The sequence below is a fragment of the Mastomys coucha genome, unplaced genomic scaffold, assembly GCF_008632895.1.
Source record: "Mastomys coucha isolate ucsf_1 unplaced genomic scaffold, UCSF_Mcou_1 pScaffold13, whole genome shotgun sequence".
NCBI classification, from domain to species: domain Eukaryota; kingdom Metazoa; phylum Chordata; class Mammalia; order Rodentia; family Muridae; genus Mastomys; species Mastomys coucha.
The window spans coordinates 66541611-66556049 of record NW_022196895.1 but is presented as its reverse complement, the minus strand read 5'-3'; the positions used below and the strand labels follow the sequence as shown (position 1 = coordinate 66556049).

General features: G+C 38.7%; 1 protein-coding gene across 2 annotated transcripts in view; it reads right to left on the bottom strand.

The window, feature by feature from the left end:
* The window catches only part of Mbd2 (methyl-CpG binding domain protein 2), a 58011-nt gene that overhangs the window by 23625 nt on the left and 19947 nt on the right, over positions 1 to 14439 (bottom strand). The window contains exons 3-4 of one of the 2 annotated variants that reach the window (XR_004117363.1): positions 6675 to 6812; positions 5598 to 5721 (exon numbers count right to left, since the gene is read on the bottom strand). Coding sequence is in view for 1 of the 2 variants with exons in the window: in XM_031365995.1 (XP_031221855.1) it covers positions 6675 to 6812 (138 nt within the window). In the remaining variant the exon portion in view is untranslated. The remainder of the gene's footprint in view (positions 1 to 5597; positions 5722 to 6674; positions 6813 to 14439) is intronic. The other variant, XM_031365995.1, reaches the window with a different exon arrangement.

The window sequence follows — 14439 nt, the reverse complement described above, 5'->3', positions numbered from 1 at the left end:
GTTTGGGTTGGGTTGGGTTGGGTTGGGTTGGTTTGGGTTGGGTTGGGTTGGGTTGGGTTGGTTGGGTTTGGTTAGGTTTTTAATCACAGCAACAGAAACCTTAATGAAGATGAGTGTGAAGAATGAATTGAAGGGGGCAAGGCAGAAAGCAGAGACAAAATGGTAACTATGCAGTGTGGGAATAAAGGGGAGTGTTTGCTATTGATTTACCTTCACCTCAGAACCACTGGGTACTGGGAGGAACGGGCTGTAACGTCTACCTATGCTCCAGTACCTATTGGCCTCTGTTCTGTGTGACGTCTTACTGTTTAGCTTTGTTTGTTTTAACTAAGTGGGACTGTAATATAGACAAATATGCTTAGTACTAAGAAGTTCTTCTTTTGTTTGTGGATCTTGCTTTTGTTTGTTTGTTTGTTTGTTTCAGACAGGGCCATTCTACACAGCCCTGGCCTTCCTGGACTCATTATGTAGATTAGGCTGGCTTCAAACTCACAGATCGCTGCCTCTGGAGTGCTGGCGATCAAAGGTGTGCTCCAAGAGGTTCTTTTTTCAAAACCATAAATTCCTGATTTCCACTTCAACCTTTCAAACTCTATTTTCTTACTGAGTAGCAGAGAACTGTCATCCACTAGGACAGTATGCACAGCCTTCACTCACGGCCTCCTTTCCTGAACAGCTGTAAACACAACTGTAAAGAAACCCCATTCCTTTTGTTGTAAAGTGACTCACCAAGCAGTGAACTGCTGACCACTTCCTGGGGTGCAGTGCTGAGATGATAAAATAAAATTGACAAAGGATTTGGTAAAGGGGAGTGTTAGGGTGAGGCCAGGAAGGCAGCCCACAGGAAGGTTTGGGGTTAAAGATGCAAGAGCAGCAGAATGCTCAGCTTTCTGCCCCTCCCCCATCAAGGTGAACAGCACCATTTTAATGAAATGGAGCACAAACAGGAACCAGCTGGTTTAGCAGTACAGTCTAACAAGCAGATCCAGAGGTGCTTGGAACACTTCCATGTGGACTGAACCAAACAAGTGAAGTACAAGAAAAACATGCAGATCTGGGAACTGTTAACAAATGCATTAAGAGCCATGGGAAGAAAAGAACCATCCATGGAGATGCACTGTGTAGCCTGGGAGCACTGCAGTCCAAAGCTCACAAGGGCTGCAGGGACCAAGTGAGACAAGGTAAACACTGACAAAGACCCCACCCTCCCGACACGCTGTAGACAGAGGCAGGAATGCTACCTAAGAGGAGAGTAGATCTCTATCCTTTTAACTTAACAAGCATCTGCAGTAAGCGTGGCAAGAGCAGCTTTAGTGGCGAAATAAAAGCTCCTTTATTTTTTATTTTATTCAGTGGCAGAATAAAAGCTCCTTTATTTTTTATTTTATTCAGTGGCAGAGCAAGAATAAAAGCTCTTATTTTGTGGATGAAAAAAATGAATATCGTAAATTGCAAATATACAGACACCATACAAAGGCTTAGCTAAAGAGAAGGAAGAGACTAAACACTAAAGGGGTGTACAGGTAACGTGTTACTAACAAGTAATTGGAATGCATGTAAATGCTTGGTGGAAGAAGCCAGTTCATGCAGTTTGACTCCAGAGGCAGATGACCAAGTGTACTCAGTGAGGTCTCTGAAAACGTCACAGACACTAGCTTATGCCACGGGAAGCTTCATCAAGCTCAACGCAGGGTAGTAACAGCCAAAACCTTCTAAGAGTTCTCCTTACAAAAGGACAGACACACAGAAGCCTCAACTAGTCAACTGCACACGTATTCAAATAAACTTGAATTTAAATAAATAAGTACAAAAGGAAACACCTTTATAAGTAACATGCAACGCCACAGAAGACAAATGAACTCTGTAGAAATCAATTTGATGGTATATATCAAAATTGTGAGTTCACGCTAATTATATTTCTGAGAATTTAGCCCAGGAAACTACTGTAAGATATAGATGAGACTTAATATGTATAAGAACTCTCTGGACACTATCTTAAATTGGGATATAGCTAGGAAAATGATAAGTAGTAATAACTTACAACTATTAGCACAACATACAGTATAGTCAACTCACAAATTATAGGAACATATCAAATAAAACCCAAAATGTGTATAGTATTACATGAAACGTTTTAAAATACACAAATGTACAATCACTACTGTGCTCTTCAAAATGTCCTAAAATACTAACTGAAAGTATTTTAAATGGTAAAAAGTAATTGAGATTGCATTGGATAAAAGAGTGTGTACTTTTTATCTACCCCAAATTTGTTTCTCTTATAAAGAACACAAATGATAAAGATATTTTAAACTTCTAAAGGTCAGCATCTAAGAAATTCTCCATAACACGATCTACTTCAGCTTCTATTATTTCTGGCTAAAACCCTTATTTTGGGGTCAGTGATATAGCAGGTGGACGGCCCTGAATGCATACCTAGTACTGTATAAATAAATAAATACATACATACTTGCATACATAAATGACACACAGAGACACCCACAAACTAACATCAAAAAACAAGACCTCACATATTTCATTTCTAACTAACTTTTCTATTTGTTCTGATACTAGTTGTCGGTTGCCAGTGCATCTGTCTTAAAGAAATAAAGCTTAAAACAATGAGTTATCCACATAACTTTCCTAGTTAGAGAACTAGCTAGGAAAAATATTCTTATCACAATCGGAACTCAATTTTAAAAACTTGAATGTCTTTTTTTTTAAGAATTATTTATTTATTTTTGTGTATAGAAGTACACTGTAGCTGTCTTCAGACACACCAGAAGTTAGAATCAGACACATTAGAGATAGTTGTGAGCCACTGTTGTGGATGGGCCTGGAGCTGTTCTTGTGAACCAATCCCCTAATGAATAAAGGAGCCAATTATTGGGTGAGTAGGCAGGACTTCCAAGTTGAAAGGAGGAAGAGAGGAAGCAGGACAGAGTTAGGTCCTTTTGGAATGGAACAGCAGATGTAGCTGCTAGAGTTTCTCAGTATCATGGCAGATCCACAAGGATTTGCCAGAGGAGGATTCAGATTTTAATAAGGCTTACAAGATTAGGTTTTAGTTGTTGCGCCCAGAGATTGAGTTACATTGTTTCTGAACTAAGTCTGTGCTGTGTTTTCCTTCATGCATCGGCTCATCTGGGTTTAAGAGAGAAAGGTATAAACCGGGCGTTGGTGGCGCAAGCCTTTAATCCCAGCACTTGGGAGGCAGAGGCAGGTGGATTTCTGAGTCCGAGGCCAGCCTGGTCTACAGAGTGAGTTCCAGGACAGCCAGGGCTATACAGAGAAACTCTGTCTTGAAAAACCAAAAAAGAGAGAGAGAGAGAGAGAGAGAGAGAGAGAGAGAGAGAGAGAGAGAGAGAGAGAGAAAGGTATGGCATCCAAAGCCTGGGTTTGTCTGGTGCTGCACAAAGGCTGTGGGAGATTTGAAACACGGGCTGCCATGGTAACGAGCCGCCAGTGGGAACCTAGCGAGCTGAGTGGAGAGACTGTGGAGTTCAGAGTGAAAATCTCCACCACATAAAAACAGGTTAGCCATAGCCTGTGAGTGCATGGCCGGCCAGGATGCCAGGGCAGAGGCACAAGTGCAGGAACTTGCCAATTCTAATTTTTTTTAATATTTTCCCCGACAAGCCACCATGTGGTTGCTGGAAATTGAACTCAGGACCTCTGGAAGAGCTTTCAGTACTCTTAACTGCTGAGCCATCTCTCCAGCCCCCTTGAATGTGTCTTGAATAAGTAGTTAAATAAGGACTGCAATGACCTCCCCACCGGGAGTCATCATCTGATAGGAGAGTTACTCCCTGCTACACATAAAAACAACTGCTTACCCAACTGCAAGGCAATACAATCCAGGGACAATACATTCCATTTCTACTTTGTAATCTTAATTTATGCAGAAATAACTATGTTATATTAAATCCTATTTTAATGCCATCTTTAAATATAATAGTTTGCACATTTAAAGAAAAAGCATTTAAAAGAGTCAACCCATATAAATTGGTAATTTATAGTTTACAGAAGTCATATTGAACAAGTGTATAATGACCTAGGCATAAAATGCTTGTTTTATAAAAACAAAACTCATTTTTTTTTCTTCTCATCTATAACTTCAAAGCTACTGAGGGTGGAGCCTGAATTAAAATCCAAAAAGTTCATTCTAATTCTAGGCCTAAAGTTCAATGCTTATACCACTAATTTTAATACCTTAATAAAAGAGAAGGATAAATTTAAAGAATAAAAACATGCTACCTATGTGAATCTTAGAAATATAAATCTCATTCTCTAATTTATTCACTGCCTAATAAAAATAATGTTGCCATATTGAGTAATGATTAATGTATACTGATGACCTATTTTACTGGATCTAAATAATAAATAGCAAATCAGAATTATTTTTTGTCTTCATGTATTTTCATCAACCATCTATGGTTGGTCTGTCATATATATGCCAAAATATAATTAAAACCAGTATCATCTTATTAACAAATTTGTATCTAAACTGTTTAGATGGCACAACTATAGAAACAACCTCCTTGTTGCCTTCCTATTGATGATACAGCAATCAAATTTTACTTCAGCTGTTAGGTTGAGGATAATGAAGAGTAAAAGACAACTATCTTGGTTGATCAAAAAAATCCTAAAAATATTGTCAAGTTACATGACAATAATTGGGAAAACAGCCGTGTTTGCAGAAGTAACCTGCTAAATAATTATAATACCACCTGTCTATACCAGCTAAAAGAAAGAGTGAACCTTCAAAAGATTGTGTTAGATTGATGCTTTGGCAAGTGTCAGAGGAGAAGGGACACAGACTTTTCATTTTAGAATAATTCCATAAAGCAAAACAGAGAAAACTCAAAACTATTCAACAAAACAAAGCATGAGTATGAACCATTCTGTCATGTCTGTTTAAATCTCTAGGTTACTGATCTCTATAGTCAAGAATACATCCAGCACAATACAGTTACTACAGCTTTTACAATCTGTGACTGGATTCAGGTCTAGTAAATAATAAAATTACTATTAAAATGACCAAAAATGTCAATCAGTTGATCTTTAAATAAAGCACACAAGTTTATACACAACATTGAGAATGATCTAGCAAAGAAAAGAGGAGGATAGAATTCATTAAATAAAACCTGTTCTCAACACATCAACTCAAATTTCCCATGTAGATTGTATCAGTAGAGGTTATATTCTACCTCCATCTTTGGGGGTTTGAAAAGCATTTTACTCAGTTACAAACTCAAAATTTTCAAATAATAAAAACCTTTGTAAGGAAACAAAATTTAAAACATCAAAACGCCAGAGGACAGATATTCATGACAATATAGCTTATCTATGAAAAAATGCAACCAGAGAACAGCTTGATAAAGGCAGATAGAGGTCAAGATGGTAGAATCCCTTCTGTGTTGGAGCAAACTGGACACATCAACACCAGCAGTTGTGTACTTTTCCTAAATGTGGGTGTCTAGCACGGGCAAAGCCTCACACGGGAAGCTGAGTGGCCCCAAGTGAACCTCTGTGTTGACAAGAACCTAACGGCACATGCAGGTACGCATCTTTTATACTTGATGTGATACACTTACATGGCCCCTGTTGAATCTCTTGGGGACCAACAGTAAAGCAAGTTTAGAACTTCAAATCTTGAGACATCTATAGCAAGATGCTGATCCAATGTGGCTCCAAACATCTTCTGTTTTCCTGGCTCACCTGAAGAGGAAAAAACACTGCAGAGGATGTGGGAACTGATTTTTTTTTTTTTCCTGTAGTTTCTTCTAGAGCAAATGTCTGAGAGATTTGGCCCAGTCCTTTGTGAAGTGTGAAGATGAAACACTTGAAGGACTAGTGAAAAACAAGTCAAATGACAAGATGGAGCAGAGAATATTCAAGCAAAAGATACTCATTGTAGTCCAATCAGGGCTTCTAGCCCGAAAGTGGGAGGAACAGAGAAAAGAGAGGAAATACAGTTTCTCCCTCCACCTTCTCACCCCAACTGTGACTGCCGTTCATGGACAGCCTAACTTCTGACCACAAAGGTGGGTGGCAGCAGAGCCACCTGAAGTCTTCATCCCTGGCTCTGTGACCTTTTTAAGCACCAGGGAAGCCTTTCAGATAATACTAAGAAAAGTTTCCAGTGGATATAAGTTGAAGAAATAAAGAAAGAGAAAATTGCATTGAATTTATTCAAAAATGGAACTCACAGTAAGATACTCATACTGCCAATCTGTATCTAATTTAGTTTTTCAAAAGGTTTGACATAGATTCCTCGAAATTAAAAATCAGAATCAAAGTATAAAGAATCAACTTTTAAATAACAGGAAATGTTTTCAAACCAAACACAACCCAAGCTTCAGGACTCAGCCTTCTAGTGAATACTAGCCCTACAAAAACAATCCCTTTAAAAAAATCAAGATTAGTACAACCAAGCCTGAGGTATAACACAGAAAAATTAAAACTGCTGCCAATAATATTACTCTGATTCACTTTAACTTTCAAAGTATTTTATTAAGTCCTATATTATTATGGTTATTCTCTATAATAGGACTGGACATAAAACTTTTTTCCAAATGCATTCCAATTTAACAAGAATTTACCTGCATTATGCCTGGTAAAAATACCAGAATTTTCTGGAAAGTATGACTGGAGAACAAATGAGCTCTTACCTGACGTGGTTGTTCATTCATCCGTTGTGGGTCTGACTTCACCTTATTGCTCGGGTGGTTCGTGACTTTGGTTACTGGTTGCTTGAAAATTGATGCAGTTTGTCTAATTGGCAATGTTGTGTTCAGGTCTGGTTTACCCTGGGAATAGAAATGTGTTTTCATTAATATTATTTGAAAAAAATACCTTTTTAAATTCAAAATCCAAGACTTTAAATAAGATTATTCAAACTTCAGTCAGTGTCAGCACATTAAATATTCTGAAGGGACAATTATTTGTTTTTAAAATATATTTATTTTATATATATATATATATATATATATATATATATATATATATATGTGCCTGAGTCTGTGTATGTGCACTATATGCATGCAAGTGAATGAAATGGTCAAAGCAGCACTGAGATGCCCTGGACCTGAAGTTACAGATGGTTGTGAGCTGCTGTGTGGGTGCTGAGAACTGAACTCAGGGCCTCTACAAGAGTAATATGGGCTCTTAACTGCTGAGCCATCTCTCCAGTCTCTAAAATTGCATTTTAAGCACTTTATTGTGTATTTTTTCATAAGTAAGGTGTACCTTTAATACTTTGTGTGACATTATCTAATTAGCAGAGTACTAAGGATATTTAAGTGAATATATCTGAGGAAGAATAAGAACATTAAGACAGCCATGGGGGGCGGGGAGAGATGGGACAGTTTCAAGACAGGGTTCCTCTGTGTAGCCCTGGCTGTCCTGGAACTCACTCTGTAGACCAGGCTGGCCTCAAACTCAGAAATCTACCTGCCTCTGCCTCCCAAGTGCTGGGATTAAAGGCGTGTGCCACTACTACCTAGCGATAATTAGTTCTACATTCTAAGAATAGGGACACATATTAGCATTAAATATATGAGTACTAAAACTTAACTCGATTAGCAGTGAAAACATACTTAACATAAAATCACATTAGAAAACAGATTTAAGCCAACAGAATTCACTTTTGAAAATGTTTACAAAATGAAGAGACATGTCTGAATTAAAACATTAAGAATTTTTACTATGATAAAAACGGCAAATTCCACAAATAGAACAGGGTGCAAACAAGTGAAGTCTCCTAAAATGCAGTGCATAACACTGCCTCTGTACATGTATAAGGTGCACACATATGAAGATCTATAGACTGCATGCACCAACTTATAATGCATAAGATTGCCTCTGTACATGTATAAGGTGTATACACATGAAGACTTATAGACTGCATGCACCAACTTGTAATGCATAGCATTGCCTCTGTACATGTATAAGGTGCATACATATGAAGACCTATAGACTGCATTTCACCAACTTGAGTCTGACCAGCAAGTGAGGGCTACCTAATGACATATGCGGAGATAGTCCAAAATCTGAAAAAGCACACAGGCCAAAACCCTTGTGCATGCAAGTACGTTCTGTAAGGGAAAACTACCCTGCATTTCTACTTTCTTTGCTGAGGCAGTCTCACCACAGAATCCATGCTGGGACAGAAACCTGTTACGTAGCTCAGCTGCCTCTGATGGGCACGAGCCCAGCCGGAGAGGCATTCTCTATTTGTTACCTCTCACAGGTCATGCTTTTGGCAAGATTTGAAATCAAAGCTTTGGAAAGTCATGTGACATATTTATCTAGTTTGAATCATTCAGTAACATGTCAAACGTGTTTTGATGAGGTCAAATTGTAAAACAGAAGTCCCGTTAACATCATTTGCAATACCCAATTCAAAGATAAGAAAAATTAAATCAATATTTTGATTCTAACAAAGGATACCAAAAGCCATACACTGAGAAGAATTCGTGCCTGACATTTCGATTAGAGATATATTCGTGAACTTATACTTGAAGAGCTCATGTCTTTACAACTATCATCATGCAAAATTGTAATGTGAAGTTCCTTACTACAAAAGAGAAGGTCTCAAAACTAAGTACACACAGGAATCGCCCTGCTTGTTAGCAGAGGATGACAGGTCCCATCCCCAGAGCTTCTAATCTGCTAGGCTGAAGTGGAGCCAGGGAATTGGCATCAATTTAAGGTCTAAACTGGTGAAAGATGCTGATGCTCGCATTTGGAGAACCACTGCTCCAAAGAAAGATTCCTGACTGGTAGCAGGTAGTCCAAATGTGTGTGTGCTGACAGTTGTCCATGGTTTTTAGTAGATTAAGGGTGGAGTCTGGTATGAAATCCACTCTTCTAGCTTTTCTCAAACACTAAAAGATGGAGAAATGGCTGACTGACCTAGTTGGGTTAACAGGCACGACTCATTTGTCACAGTTGCCCACTAGAAGTGCAAGGTATCCTCTGGCATTCCTGGACAACTCACATTTTCATGAACTGTATGACCTGTATAGGCATGGTGCCTGTGGCCACTATCTGAAGAATATTAGCAAGCCTAGCAGGTAAGCATCACCTGGCAGCTGTGACATCCTCAGTAATACTGAGATCCATTATAAAGATGCCTCTCCTCTGCCCAGAGCCAACACTCTTCTATGTACTGTGCATTCTTGTCATTCTTTCATCTTAACTTCCCCAATGGATGTGCTTATCCTCAAGAGATGGATTTATCTCAAATAACTATCACAATAGTAGTTTCTAGCACTTAGCTTTATCTTAACAATCTATAACTATGCAAAGTCAAGGAACAGGCTGCAAAATAATCACCTAAGGATGCCACCTTTAGAAATTATGCAGCTCAATCCAGCAAGATGGCTCATTGGATAAAGGAGTTTGTGGCTAAGTTTAATCCCTTGGCCTATGATGGAAGGAGAGAATTTAATCCCACAAATTGTCCTCTGACTTCTACACATGTGCCATGAATAGGAATGGCCCTACACATGCACATGAGCACTTTGGCATAGACACATGTTATCTTATTATTTAATGGGACTCAGGCACATGCTTTTGTGTGTATGCATGTCTGCGCACACATGGTGTAGCTATGCATGCATGTGTGCCTATGTATAGAGGCCAAAGGTTGATGCCAGGTGTTTGCCCTCCCTACTTTTATAGACAAGATGTCTCACCAAACCTCAAGTTCACCGATGTGGCTAGACCAACTGGCCAGAAAGAACCATCTTCCTGTCTGCCTCTAGCGCTGAGGTTAAAGGTAGACAGAGTTGGTGCTTCTTCTTGGGTACTAGGTGCGTGCATTTTTAAAAACTCCTTCAGTAACACTGTGACGTATACAAGACATCAAATATTTCTGGCTTTTATCATTTAGGCATTTGGGGCCCTAAACAAAGTTACCCAAGGTCAGTATTCACTCTTAAAGAATCCTAACCTAATTCTTAAGGAAGACAACTGCTGTCATTAAGTGTATTATTAAAAAGTATATCATATACTATAGTATTCTTCACTATGAGTCTTAAATCCACAAAGACTGGATGTATAGAACATATGAAATTATTAGTATTAAAAATGCTAATACTAATGTATATAGTTATATACATTACTATATATTATGTACACATAGTATATAGTAATGTAGTATATACTATATACATTACTATATAAGTACATATATATAGTATATTACTATATATAAGTACATAGGTGTTTCTGTATATAGTTATACTCTTGGACCAATAAAAAAAATTAGAAGAGTTTGCTAAAATATTCAAGATACATTGTTAGGTTCCACTTTCTAGCGAGGTGGTTCATTCAATGTAATCTTAAAGAATCCTAGTCTAATTCTTTTATTTTTTTAAAGATGTACTTTTTTTATGTACCTGGGTGTTCTATCTGCATGAAGCATCAGATCCCATTACAGATGGCTGTGAGCCTCTATGTGGGTGCTGAGACTTGAACTCCGGACCTCTGGAAAAGCAGCCAATGATCTTAACCACTGTGCCACCTCCCCACCACCACACCACAGCTCCCCCCACCCCCACCTCTAATTCTTAAGGAAGACAATTTCAGAGTAAGAGATATTAAAGAATGTACCTCACCATTCTTCTCTTGATTTCACTCTACCATTTTTTAGCACTTCTTTATCTTCTCCATTTATATAGTTAACAAACGTGATGACTTTGTACCCTAACAGTCTCATGGGCAATCTGCAAAGTAGACTGACTGGCTTCCCAGAAGCTCACAAAACCAGTAAACGGTATTGTCACTCTCCCTAAGGACTGTCAAAGAGTCACCTAATTCACAGCCACCTGTTCCCAAAGAGTCAGCTAGTTCATGGCCACCTGCTAGTGGAGTCCGCCTAGACCACTGGCACTGTGCCATAAGCTTAGGCATTAAAAACAACTACCTGGGCATGAAGCCTGACTATAGCTGCTCATAAAACCGAAATCCTTCCTTTACATATAAATAAAGGGAAGTTCCTTTACGTTACAAACTAAAGCAGTGAACTCACTGCAGTATTATCAACCAATCCAGCCCTCTGTCAGAAGCTCATGAACTTTCTAATTCTAAAACGACGTCCTGTTAAATAAACAGATTTGTTTTTTCTTTTCCTTTCTTCAATAGCCTTCTACAAATTTCCTGTAACATAAGACTTAAAGCTCATGCAGTAAATGTGACTGGGGAGGGGAGGGGGTCTCAGTACCACGGAGGACTTCACTGAGCCACACGGGTTAGAGAACCGTTGCATAAACCAGCGCCTGCCAGTTGTTTCTATCTCTGCCCAGTCAGAATGTTGAAAACCCATGCAGCTCACTGCACTCTAAAGCTGACAGCAGTTTGTATTTTACCTACTGTAGACCTTTACAAATGCAACTGCCAGCGGGCCTGCCTAGTTACACTCTAACCAACTAAGGAGTGGCAACCCTTTACGCATGAGCAAACATGTCAGCAGTCTACGTTTGTTTGTTTCTCTTAAATAAAAAAATTCACATCAAAAGTTATTTCCAATTTCAGACTTGAAAAATATTTGCTGATATTTTATCAGTATTATTAATATGAATAACTAGTATTTTATCCAACTGATATTTAGTGATATTTTTCTACTTCCTGTGATCATATAAAGCTCTCGATATTTTTAAAAAATACTGATTTACCAAACATGGCAAATTACAATTTTAAAATTACTAAACATTTAACTCCAGATATGAGATACAGCTCAAAGGGAAGTTGGTGGGGCCTTTTCCTTTTCTCCTCGTTTTTGAAAAAGGTTCTTGCTATATTGCCTAGGTTGGCCTCCCAACTCCTGGTCTCAAATGATCCTCCAGCCTCACCCTCCCAAGTACCTGGATTATAGGCACACTCAACCAAGCCAAGCTGAAAGAATTTTGAAATAGCTTCATGTCCTTTGATAAGAATTACTAATTGCTAACATCAATTCTATTCTTGTTCCCTATTTTCTAGAGCAGGTGGCACTGAAAAGCTCCAGTCACATGGCTGGGAAGAAGGAGTTCATCCTGTGACTCAGATCTTGAGCTGCTTTTAAAAGAGTTTGTGTTAAAATAACACAGTCAGCCATCAAAAAAAAAATACTTAATAATCAGTAGACAGCTACATAAAGTTCCCTACATTTGTTCAAAGCAGAGTTTTATTATTTATGGAAAAAGTTGTTACCAAATGATTCATTTCTCAATCCAGCATTCCCAACTGTTCCTCTATTGACAACAGCATTTAATGTCCTTCTAATACTGCAAGTGAGAAGTATGCTGATCTCTAAAACGAGAGATTGGTGACAGAGGAAAATGTGGGAGAAAAAAAAACACATCACAGGTATCTTCAGAGATGTGCTGAAGGAAAGCATGCAGAGTTCATAAAGCTTCAAAGATATATGCTGAGATAGGTTCCTTCCAAATCATGTGTGGCTCAGTGGGAAAGTGCCTGCATAGCATGTGGAAAGCGCTGGGTTTGACCCAACCCCCACAAGAAGTCTTACAGATAGATACCTATGGAAAACGTACATGCTACACCAGAGTGACTTAGACTCTAAGTATCACCTTCTTTAGTTTTTTTTTTTAATTTATCTTTTATTTTATGTGTATGAAGGTTTTTGCCTGCATGTATGTGTGTGTATCACTTGGTAATACTGCCTGCAGAGGCCTGAAGAGGGCATCCGGAACTGCAGTTACAAAGTAGTTGTGAGCCAGTGTGTAGGTGCTGGGAACTAAAGCCTGGTCTTACGCAAGAGCAGGAGGTCCTCTTAACCCTGGAGCCATTTCCAACCCCGTCAGTCAGGTTTGCAGAAAAGCTATATGAAAGATAGCTCAACCCTGTACAGATTCTATAACCAAAGCATAGAAGGTTTTCTTTCAAACTGATGACAATTTCTCACTTTAAAATTTTACCTTATCATAGGATGAAAACTGTTGCTCTTCTTACCCAAAGTATCCATTTATAACTGACACTGTAAAGCATAATTCATGTACCACATTATTAATTCTGCAGCTTTGAGTACATGTGTTCCAGAGATATTTATATCCCAACTGGGATGCAAGGAATCCCTGCACGATGGTCAATGTTCTTGTGTTCATCAGGATAATTATTACACAAGACCCTTCTACAGGTCAAATAAACTGCACATGATAAGGACACTGATGCAGTCTTAGCCAGTCATTGGACAAAGATCGTGTCTACTGCGTGCTGGATCCTAACCAAAAGCAGAAAATGTCATTTATAAACAGTCCTTGCCTTAAGCTTACGTTACAGAAGGCAGAGAGACGAAGACCACCAGTAAAACAGTTTGTAATTGTCTTGGCAAATAAATTCTCAATAAAGAGTAGCCCTTTTTGCATTAAAACGATACTGGGCATGCAATCAAAACTTAGACATGTAACATTTTAAGGTTTTCCAGGACAGCTATGTCTTGGATGTGCTTGAGTGAAATCAAGATTCTCTTCAAGTTACAATTTCAAATTTCACAAAGTCCAACACCCGCAATGCGAGCTGTCTAGCAATCCATCATAGCTTTTAAGAAGTATATACAGGATCTGTAGAGATGGCTCTGTGCATGTCACTTCTGCAGAACCCAGGATCAGTTCCCAGCAACCAAATACTTGTAACTCTGTTTTCAGGGGATCCAGCACTCTCTTCTGACCTCTATGGACTCCTGCATACATGTGGTACACAGAAACGCTGTAGGCAGGCAGGCAGGCATACATGCACACTAAACACACACACTCACACTAAGGATGTAGAGAAGATTCAGCAATTAAGAGCGCTTACTGCTCTCTTGCAGGACCCAAGTCAGTTCCTGGAATCTATATCAGTTTACAACTCCCTCTAACTCTAGCTCCAGGGAATATAACATTCTGTTTGGTATGTGTATATATCCTTGGGAGAACTATGGAAAGTCACACAAATGCATTCTATATGCTACAATGACCCCAGATTCTAGGTCTGAAAAAATTGGGCTAACCCTTCAGGACCTATAAAATTTAATGAAATCATTAGCAGAAATGAGTAGCCAAATAAAACCACATAAATGTCTAACAAACACAACTGTATCCTCAAATCTACCTCCTTTATTAATGTGAATTTCAAGTCCAGGTGCTCTAAGAAGTCTCTACCACGGTGGGATACATGTGAATCCCCAAAAGTTGGATAAAACTAACACTTTACTGATCAAACTGCTCTCACCAGTAAGGTTATAATTTGGATTTTTTATTATTATTACTATTATTATTATTCCCAAATTTCTAAATATAGGACTCAAATTAGCAGTAAAGATGAAATGCTTCTATTAATAACTTCATCCACTAGGGTAAATACCCCTTTATTAAGGATATTTCAGCCGGGCGGTGGTGGCGCACGCCTTTAATCCCAGCGCTTGGGAGGCAGAGGCAGGTGGATTTCTGA